Source organism: Salvia miltiorrhiza, unplaced genomic scaffold (assembly GCF_028751815.1).
Source record: "Salvia miltiorrhiza cultivar Shanhuang (shh) unplaced genomic scaffold, IMPLAD_Smil_shh original_scaffold_220:::fragment_1, whole genome shotgun sequence".
Taxonomy (NCBI): Eukaryota; Viridiplantae; Streptophyta; class Magnoliopsida; order Lamiales; family Lamiaceae; genus Salvia; species Salvia miltiorrhiza.
Genome location: NW_026651504.1, coordinates 304,604 through 315,713, shown reverse-complemented (window position 1 = coordinate 315,713; position 11,110 = coordinate 304,604). Strand labels below are relative to the sequence as shown.

Sequence of the window (11,110 nt, the reverse complement as noted above, 5' to 3'; positions counted from 1 at the left end):
TGGGTCCACCTCATTTTATACACTAACTCTACTCTTCTTAATTTTCGCGTCGACAAGTAGCGGGATATTACTAATGGGACGAATGAAGTATATAATTAAAGCCTTTGTCGAGATCTTTAATTGAAGATACATACAAAATATATTTTTCATTAACGCACTCATGATTTTTTGCAAAAGAATAAAAATATAGGGGAGAAAGGGAAAGAGAGAGTGTATAACAAACAAATTGATAAGGATGAAATTTGGCATTCTACGAAATAAAGACCGAAGATTGTGGGAAGAAAGAATGAGTCAACATAAAAGGGAATGAAGGGACGAAAGAATAGAAGTTACATATGAATTAGCCTCCAAGAAAATAACCACCAAATATGGTCGTCACCTATGAACCGAAGATCAGATGCAGAGTGAAAGATCCAAGTTCTTAATCTTATGGCACAAAACTACAAGTAGGGGTGTAATCGAACCGAGCTGAACCGAATAGTGGTGTGCTTAAGTTTGGTTTGTTAAGTATCGAATCGAATCCCGAACTTTACTTACCGAATACTTTGAGGCTCACGAGCCTAATCGAGCCTATACGAACTTTCTAAATTTATATTTATATTCAAAATATTGATTATTTTATTTTAAAAACAAATTATTTAATAAATATATTAATTATTTTCTTATAATAAACAAAATTAATTAGAGATTTAATACAATTATTATTAATTTTAGTGGATAAATATAAGTTATGTCTACTAACAATTTATATTTTTTAAGCTGAATCACTTGACGAACATGTTCACGAGCTAACGAGCCGAATACTACTAAGCTCAAGTTTGGTTTGTTTATTTTACGAGCTTATTGTCACGACCAGACCTAATTAAGGATAATTAAGCCGGGGAAACCGTGACTAATGGAGGGAGATTAGAAGCGGGGTAGAAAGGGGAATAATCAAACAAGAAAGGATCACATTTCATCATTTAAACAAAAGGAATATTTATAATATAACAGAAGTTTAGTCGTATAAACTCAAATAACTAGTAAGTTCAGATATTTCTGACTTAGCCAAATAAACATAAAACTTCTGAGTACGCAGCGGAATAAGGTTCTGATTACATGTATGAAGACATGTAACCCTAGAGTTCATTAATACATAATAAGACAAAAGAATCCTACTCGTCACTTCATCACCATCGGCAGCTGCTCAACCTGCACATTTAGAAATATATGCAGGGCTTGAGTACAAAAGTACTCAGTGGGCACGTATGCCTAAGTATAAAATACATGCTTCAAAACTGTAAATTGTCATGCCATAATAAACAGTACAGCAAGGGAGTTTTTCGCTAAAAGGCCCAAGCTTACTAAATTCATTTGTGATTCTTAAAGTTCGACTGCAGTCTAAGTTCTCTTGTAATCTATCATATCTGGAACTTTGTGCCGGAGAGGTGGCCACCTCTCACGGTCACTTGACCGGCCAACCCGCTAGATGACTCACGGTCACTGGTGTACACTAGCCCTGGCAGGATAGCTATCAACTGCTCAAGACCCGAATTCGATTACATGATAAAAGTCACATCAGATAGATATCATACTGAAATTGAAACATTTTATGGCAAGACAATATTTGAAATAACTTCAATTAATTTAGTCATGAAATAACTTGTTTGAACGTAACATTTAAACTCATTTGATATATATGAAAGTAATGCCCACCTGATAGCAAAGCTTTGCTACAGATTAATGACTCCTTGACGAGCTCTTATTCTTGCGCTCGACCTTTAATCCAAGAAAATAACGTAAGACTTTAAATCGAGGGAAAATTCTCAATTATTGAGAATACAGAATTAATGATGCATGATTCTTATGCATGAATTATTATTCTGAAATAATAATTAGGGAATTTCTATTGTTAATCCAGGCTATCGGATTTAAACAAAAGCTAAGTCTCGTCTCATGAAGCCGGATAATTAACAAAAATTAATCCGTTCTCTTAGGGTGTTCTAATCCGTCAATTAAATAAACCCCGCTCCTCGTAATCAATAGAAAATAAATAAATACTTCAACTTATTCGCTTTATAACCTCATAATTAATCGGGCTTAATAAATAGGATCAAGTAATGTTATAAGATTAAATGAATAAAAAGGCTCAACATAAGGCAACCTAATAATTAATTAAGTAGAAGTGGGCTTGAATAATTAACATGAGAGGCCCAATTGAAATAATTCATCGGCTCAAGTAATTAAATAAATCTTGGTCCAATAAATAAATAATTTGATTAGCTGGGCTCAATTAAATAAATTAAACGAGGCCCAACGAAATAATATAACAAAGGCCCAATGAATTAAACTAAAGCCCAATTTGAATAAATAACAAAGGCCCAATAAATTAAAATAAAGCCCAATTAAAATAAAATGCAGTTGGGCTTTCATTAGTAAACTCGGCCCAAAGAGAAACAATAAAGGCCCACATGAAAATAAATACAACAAGGCCCAAAGAAAATAAATAAGAGGTAAAATTTTCGGCCCAATTATTAAAATAAATAGAGCCCAAAAATTTGGCCCAATTCAATTAAATAGAAGCACAAATTAAAAGAAGAGCCCATCTCATTAACACTCGGTTCTCTCTCTCCCCAAAACCAATCTCGCCTTTCTCTTTATTCCAACACAGTCGAGCTCTCTCCCTCTTTCTCAAGGTCGACGCTCCCTTCCTCAAAATGGCGCTCGATCGGCCCTCCTTCTCCGGTCGGCGTCGACTACCGACGTGCCTAGGTCCGGTGCCTCCCTTTCCTTTTTGGTTCACCGAGCACAACCCTCAAACAGACCTCTCTCACTCTCTCGATTTCTGGAATTGCGGAACATGAAGGCGAGCTTCTTCGCCTGAATCCGTTGTCGTCGTCTCTGTAATTCCGGCGATCGGCGGTCGAACCTCTTCCCTCACGTCCATCTCTGCCTTCTTCGCTCTTCCTCTCTCAAGATCTGTTCGTCTCTCTCTCTCTCCCGAAGTCATCGCCGTCCGAGCTCGCCGGAGCGAGCGGCGACAACCACTGCTCCTTGGTTCTCTCTTCTTTCTCGTTGAAACAGGCCCGACATCTCTCCCTCCGCCGACCAGCCCCCGCGTCCAGCCGCCGTCCACCCACTGCTCTCTCTGAATCAAGAACCACTCAGCCCCTTCGCCGCTGCTACTGGAAGGCCGGCTTCGCCGTGCCACTGCACTCCAGAATCGGCGAGATTCGCCGCGCTGCTACTTCAGAATCGGCAAGGACCATCGCTGAGGTCGGGAGTCTTCTACCTTTCACCGCTCGACGCCGCCGACGTCGCCGCTGCTGAGGTAACGCCGCCGCTTGGGAGCACCGGCAGCCGCTGCTGTTAACAGCAAGAGTCCGGCAGCCGCCTCTTCCGGAGCCGCCGTCGCCGTGAGTCGCAGAGCTCCGACAGTCCAATACCACTAAATCTAAAGCTAAGTTCTCTAGTCTCGTTTGTTTTCATTTACGCGATTGGTGTCGAGGAGTATGCATATTGATTCAGTTGAGTGAGAAAAGTCAGTGCTAACATCTAACAGTGTGAGGATGTCATAGCTAAAATTGTCCGATCACGAGCTAGGGTGTTTGTACTATAAAGAATGCAGTTTTGCTAAGTCTAAATGTGGCGCACTTGTTCTACGTTTTCCCGATTTATAAAGTATGAATCAAACTATTTCTGTTGAATGCCATAAATCATGTACGCATATGTGATTTGCTATGTCCCTCTGTAATATACTTCATCCTATATTTCTGAACTTCTAGTACATGAAGCATGGGTTGAAATGTATGTGAAGATAGTGAATCGAGATAACATAAAATACCTTGAGGTATTGGTGTTGGTTGGCTGCTGTGGGTGGATTAAGTGGAAGGATTCTGAAATAAATCATACTTGTTCATTTCAATAAATGCAGGTTGAAATTGGAAGGAGATGATGAATCAATACTAATCTTTACCTTAATGTTTCTGGCAGAGAGTGAATGAGTGTTTCCTCTCACTTTTCGTTTGTGGTGTTTTGGATGAACTGAAATGAATAAATTTTTTTATGTCTCTTTGATAATTGCAGGTTAAATCATGGAAAAAGATGGAGAAGCTCAAGCCAAAGCTTACCTCCTTTGAAGTTGGCAGAAATTTTACAACTCTATCTCCTTCAATTTTTCTGGTTCTGGTGTTAAAGAAATGAGTGAAGATTATAATGTTGGCTGATACATTGGTTGACGTTGCTTGATTGATGATAATGGTGGAGATGATTGTGGTTTAAAGAAAATGGAAACAAAGTTTAGTGGGAAGATTGATGATAATGGTGATAGTGAAAAAGTGGAGTTAGTGGCAAAATGAAGTGGGGAGCAAAAGTAGTGGAAAGAAAAGAAAGAATAAAAAAATGTAGTAAAAGATTAATGATGTATTTTCTATGTCTCGATGATTCTGTAACTGTAATAAAATACTGGCTTCGATTCTGTTTGATACTGTATTTTTACATAAATATCGATTTCGACATGTGATATCTCTCTAAAATCGATAAGTTATAAAATGAATCTAAATTAAATCCGTAGATTTAATTCGTTTGTTTTTCTAATAATTAAATTAAATCCGCAGATTTAATTAACTCATGAGTCAGAAATAATCCACGACTTGAGTAAAAATAAAATCTAATTCCATCTCGCTTAAAAATAATAACGTGACTTTGCTAAGTCAGTTATAACTCTGAAATAATATCATTGACTGCTTTAATAATATGAATTCAGGATCATAAGCTGAATTCATATCAGGATAATAACCGTTTTCATTCACTGATGAACAAAAATAAACACTCATTACTGGATTTAAAATATATAAAAGAGCGGGTCACTACACTTATCTAAACGAACTTGAACGAATTTTTTTCGAGCCGAGCTTCGAATAGTTCGCGAGCGGCTTGGTTTGTTTGCAGCTCTAACTACAAGTTAGTCTATTTCAACGTAAACAAGCGACGATCAGTGATTTGCACTTTAAAAGATATGTCAATAGATTACGGTTAGAGGAAATCTTCATATACAATGTCAGGCCACATCACTCCACTCATGTTGCATGCGTGAAGAGGGGATACTCTTCGGTTTAAAAAGAAATATAGCTAAAATAACGAAATTGTCCCGCCGTGTACTGCTCGAAAAGGACTATTTTGCCCCTGATGTTGTAACAGTTATAAACAGTGTCATATTTCCTTTGTAAACTCACATGCACTTTTTTTAACATCGAAACGCCGAACATTTGAATTTCTTTCGATAAGTCATGTGTTATTGTGTGTTATTGTGGTGTTCTTCAATCAACTTAAGTCAATTCCTCTACACTTTCATGTTTGTCTTTGAGTGCAAAATCTTTAATTTGGTATTGAGACTGGAAACCTACTTAACAAAAATAAAAATCTTTGACTTTTTTCTAATCATAAAATTACAACTCAATTTGCAATTAATTTTAAATTGATTTATCATTGAAGATTTATGTTTTAAAATATACTCCCTCCGTCCACGAAAGAACTTCATATCTTTCCTTTTTGGGTTGTCCACAATAGAACTTCATACCTATTTTTGGACTATACCCCACCACTTATAATAACTCTTACTTTCACTTTTTCACAACTCCCAATATTAATTATAATACTTTTTCACCACTCACAATACACTCAACAACTTTTTCTCCACTTTTAATACACTCAATAATATTTTTCTTAAAACGCGTGTCACTCCCTCCTAGGAAGTTCTTTCGTAGACGGAGGGAGTAATAGGTAATACTCCATTCGTACATGAAAGTAACATTTTTTATGGACACAAGTCTTAATGAAATGATTAATGATTTTTATGTTGTGAAGAAATTGTTTCATCATTATATGAAACGAGTGGTTGAGATTGAATTAAATATGGGTCAATATGAAAAAAAATAAGGAAAAGACATTGAGCTATATCCTAAAAAAGTGATATACTTTTAATGAACGTCAGAAATGACATAGAAATGTGATAATTTTTGTGAATTGAGAGAGTATGTTGAGGGGAGCAATGTGAGCTGTTAATGGGCCAGGATGCGGCCCAACTAAATTGTATTTTTCCCAAAAACTGATGGCCGATTAATGAAATTTATTTCTTAATCAACTTCTTAAATGCCACAATTAATGCAAAATTAACTTTAACTAAAGACACTCGTACTCGAATCATCGGGCAGCAGTGACCAGGATATTTTTGGCTTGATCAAACGCTGCCCGAACTGCCCGAACCCCTCTCTGGGGGAGATTACGGTCAGCTCCCTCAAGAATCACCATCACCAGTCACAACTCTTTCCTGCTTTTCTTTTCATGCAATTATATTTACATCTGTCTCTATAGATTTCTCTTCTCGATCGGACGGTCCAGAATGAAAGTTGCCTCAAATCTCTGCTCCTCCGCCTTCTAGCTCTCCAGATCCTCAGATCTCCTCCATCCAGCCTCGGATCTGTTCTTCTGTAAGATTTCTATCCCTCTCTCTCTAAATTTTGTTTCGCGAATTCTGCTTCTGGTTTTTGTTTGTTTTTAATTTCTTTATTCCGTTGAAGATACTTACACTCAGATTCTTCATGATCCTCGACTGAATTTCTGGATTTTTTACGGTTGACTTCAGATTTGTGAGAGAATCGTCTCGGATCTGGATTCGCGATTATTTTTTTCGTTTCTTCTGCAATTTTTTAGCTCTAAACAGTTTATTTACTAATGTTTTCATTTTTGTTGCATTTTTTTCTCAGGAAAATAAACTGTATCTAGCAGTGCTTAATTCTTGATTTTTGTGATTCAAAATTTCAATTATTTGCAGAGAAAGTAGGTTTCTGTCGTCTTCTATTTTTTATTTCTATTTTTCTTGCCGTAGTTTCTTACTTTCAGGCTCTCTTTTTTTTCGTTAATGGGAAATTGGGAATTAAGTAGTATATATTTTCAGATCTGACGGTGGAGGTTTATTTACAGCTAAAATTTTCGAGTAAAAGATGGAGATTAATTGCGGTTCAGTTAAGTTAACCACACTTCAGCAGAGCCTGCTAATGTGCGCCGGCGGAGAAGTGGCTTTAGCGGCTTCGCTGGTTTCTGCGCTGGTCAAAGCTCAGCTTGCAGTCACAGTCCTCTTTCAGGTAATTAACAATTAAATAAATCTTGCTCTCAAATTTTGCAAGAAGTTGGAAAATGGGCCTTTTTATTGTTATAGAAAATACAGCTTTATAGATTTGAACAGTAATGATAAGTTCATAAAAAGATGCTAAAAAATCATAGTCAGAACTTGAATTTTAATTTATGGTGCTCAATTTTGTTGATTTTGTGTTACGTTTTTAATAGATTTCATTTACTAAAACTTCAATTTGAATTTTTAAGGTGGATAGGAGTTTAAAATATTTTCGTGTTTCTCTAAAAAAAAAATTAAAATAAAAAATATCATCGTGTTGAACGTTTTAATTTGAAGATTCATATTCGGGAAGCATAGCGTCTTTGTTTAGAAACATTATTTCATTCGATCTAATATTAAATAATTTTTGAGATATTTTTTTTATTTAATTTTGTGAACATTTTATTAATTTGTGGTGGTGTACACTTAGATATTGTAATTCATCAAATAAATAAATTTAAAAGACTTGGTCGTGATAATTTTTTTTTGAAAAGACTTGGTCGTAATAATTGGATGAGTCATGTTATGTGACGACGGCCTTCGAATATTCCTTTGGTTTATTCTGTCACCGTTAGTGAAACGAGAATTCTTATGATTAGGGGTGAGCAAAAAATCCGAAACCGAATAACCGAATCGATCCAAACCGAAATTTTAAAATATGGTTCGGTTTTTTCGGTTTTTCGGTTCGGTTCGGTTTTTATTTTCATAAAATTTCGGTTTTTCGGTTCGGTTCGGTTCGGATTTTTTAAAACCGAACAAAACCGAAAAACCGAATTATATTTATAATATATATATATATATATATATATATATATAAATATATATATATATGTATTATTTTAATTATAGTTTTATAATATCTAACTTCTAATATTTTTTTAATTTTATAGTTTTTCTTTTGGAATTTTCGGTTTTTTTTTCGAATATTTCGGTTTTTTCGGTTTTTTTTTCAAAAATTTCGGTTTTTTCGGTTTTCTTCGGATTAATTCGGTTTTTCGGTTCGGTTCGGTTTTAATTATAAAAATTTCGGTTAATTCGGTTCGGTTTGTTCGGTTAATTCGGTTCGGTTCGGTTTTTTTTTTTAAACCGAACTAAAATATGGTTTGGTTTGGTTTTAACAAAAACCGAACCATATAACCGAATGCTCACCCCTACTTATGATTGATTTACCCGACCCGTTTTACGTACTAATTGTATGACGTGGAATTTAAACTTTTATAGAAATATAAGAAAATTAAGAATTAAAGCATTTGTTAGAGAATCAACGATATTAGCTCACTATTTCATGGGGTAGCATAGATGTTGTCGAATATTTTTTGGTATGTATAATAAGAACTCTTATTACATGTTGTGAACTTCAGGAATACATGAAACTAATAACAAACCAACCCAAGTTGAGAGGAGATCAGCACATCTCCTGCCCCTGCAAGCCAGTTGATGGCGAAGACGATGACGGAGACAGCGATGAAGACGATGATGAGGATGATGCCGATGAAGAGGAAGATGCAAACCCTGCCGAGGGCAAGATCCCCGCTGCCAAAAACGGTCTGGGTGGCGGGATGGGTAGGCCCGAAGAGAATGGTGAAGATGAAGATGATGAGGAACAGGGTGCCGGAGAAGAGGACCCCAACGATGATGATGAAGAAGATGATGATGATGAAGACGATGATGATGACGACGACGACGATGATGATGACGGAGAGGAAGAGGATAACGAGGAGGAAGATGAGGACGAGGAGGAGGAAGCCCTACAGCCTCCAAAGAAAAGGAAGAAGTGAATGTTGATGATAGTAGCATGTTATGATTCCTCTCTGGACGGTAGGAGTTTGTGTTTTATGGTATTAAGTTAAATTTGTGACATTACCGACCATGTCTACGAGCGGCGGATGAGGGTTTATTTAGGAATACTGTTTTCATGCATGACTTATGTAGTGGAACTCTTAGTTCGTGCGGCTATCAAGAAATTATAATTAAGATAGGTTTATTTCATGTTCCATTAATTACAACACTGTTCATATATTTCCTCTCCAATGCAAGGTTAATTTAATATTTATAAGAATCTTTCAATGGGAATACACACAACGCGGAATGAACTATTACGCATGAATTCTATATTTTAAAGGAGTTATTGCCATAAAATACATATACTTTCTCAATTTTCTGGTTTATATCATGACTTTATAATTTGGTCAGAAAATACATCAATTTTCAATTTAATTGCAATTATAACATGGCTTTATAGTCTGGCCAGAAAATACACCAAATTTCAATTTATTCTCAATTATAACATGACTTTATTTAGATTATTTTTTATCATAGATGTATTAATATTTATTGTATTTATATTAAATTTTTATGTATAAAATATTTTTAATTGATTGATTAATTTTTATAAAAATTAAGTTAGATGATTAATTATTTCATAATATATACATATATATATATATGTATATATAAAAAAATATGATGGCTTAAATATATCTACATTTTCAACACACAAATGCATATATATATATATTTGATTTTAATATTCTATTAATATATTATATATATAATAAGTATTTATTTATTTAAATTGTGAAATTATAAAATATTAGGACCAATTAAAAAAATTACGTACATATATAATAGAAACTATGTTAAAAAGTAAATAATATTATATATTATTTACATATAGATGTATATTTATCAAATATATATGTATTTATATATAGTATATTGTGAGATGAAAAGAAAATTAAAAATATTTAATGTATTAAACTTGATATTATTATACTAAATTAATTACAAGGTCATGTTATAATTGAGAATAAATTGAAACTTGGTGTATTTTTTGGCCAAACTATAAAGTCATGTTATAATTGCAATTAAATTGAAAATTGATGTATTTTCTGGCCAAATTATAAGGTCATGATATAAACCAGAAAATTGACAAAGTATATGTATTTTTTGGCAATAACCCCTATTTTAAATTAATTACTATACGCACTAATTCCTTAGATAACTCAAATACCGATTTATTGATTAAAGGGAAAGCTCTTATCCAATCAAGTTGCGCTTCTTCGTTAATTCTTTTTAAAATATGACTTTTCCCCCAATATAAAAAATAGTCTTTGTTTATGATTTTTAACTTAATGGAAAGTTGGGTTGATGCTTCCAAATAAAGAAATAAATTCTACTTCTGTATAAGATGAATAACCTGCACGGAGTATAAAGCTTAATTAGATATTTCTTGATGAATAGATTATTTTGCTAGTAAAGTAGTGATTCTGATTTAAAATACTCCGTACTTAACAAAATCAATAAACAACAATTACAATTACAGATGAGACATCAATTTTGTTTGTCTTTACTAATGTACAGAGAGTAAAATTTACCCAACTTTTGGAGGTACAAAAGTTGGATTTTGACTCAACTTTTGCACCTACCATTGAAAGACGACCTAACCGAGTGGACATTCTAGATCCGGATTGGGCATTACTTGGTCCAATTACAAGTGTTGGATTTGTTAGTGTTAAGTTGGGCCGTACAGTCCATTTTGATTAATTAGTTGGGTAAATCAGTGATACTTATCAGACCCCTAATTACTTGGGCGACTTTGTAAGCTACGATGAGTAATTGCAACTATTACTCATAAATACTCTTTGTCCGATACCGTTTCCACATTGTGGACGATGCGAATTTTAAAGAAAAATAGTAGATAATAGTAGATATTAGTAAATATTGTAATAAGTGAAGTTTGGATTCCATTATTATTGGGAGTGGAAGTTTGTGAACCCTACATTTATAAATAGAAGTAAAAACGATATCGCGAACGGATCGAAATGGCAAATATGAAAACGGTCGCGGACAGATGGAGTATAATATATCGATTTAAATGAAGTTGTCTACATTCGCCTCAACAAAAGAAGTTGTCTACGTTCAAACTAATAGTATTATTTCTAATCATGTAACAATATA

At 34.3% G+C, this 11,110-nt stretch overlaps 1 protein-coding gene across 6 annotated transcripts; it reads left to right on the top strand.

Moving 5' to 3' along the window:
* The first annotated feature begins 6,074 nt into the window (after positions 1 to 6,074).
* LOC131003530 (uncharacterized) lies at positions 6,075 to 9,139 on the top strand. 6 transcript variants are annotated; one of them, XM_057930038.1, is made up of 5 exons: positions 6,114 to 6,264; positions 6,352 to 6,467; positions 6,744 to 6,816; positions 6,961 to 7,121; positions 8,512 to 9,139. In XM_057930038.1, the coding sequence occupies exons 4-5, from the start codon at positions 6,981 to 6,983 to the stop codon at positions 8,926 to 8,928; spliced, it is 558 nt and encodes a 185-aa protein (XP_057786021.1). In that variant the 5' UTR covers positions 6,114 to 6,264; positions 6,352 to 6,467; positions 6,744 to 6,816; positions 6,961 to 6,980; the 3' UTR covers positions 8,929 to 9,139. The 6 variants fall into 6 exon arrangements, with proteins under 6 accessions (XP_057786017.1, XP_057786019.1, XP_057786021.1 ...); XM_057930039.1 differs by having other exon boundaries at positions 6,935 to 7,121; XM_057930034.1 differs by lacking the exon at positions 6,744 to 6,816 and having other exon boundaries at positions 6,075 to 6,264.
* Positions 9,140 to 11,110: the final 1,971 nt, after the last annotated feature.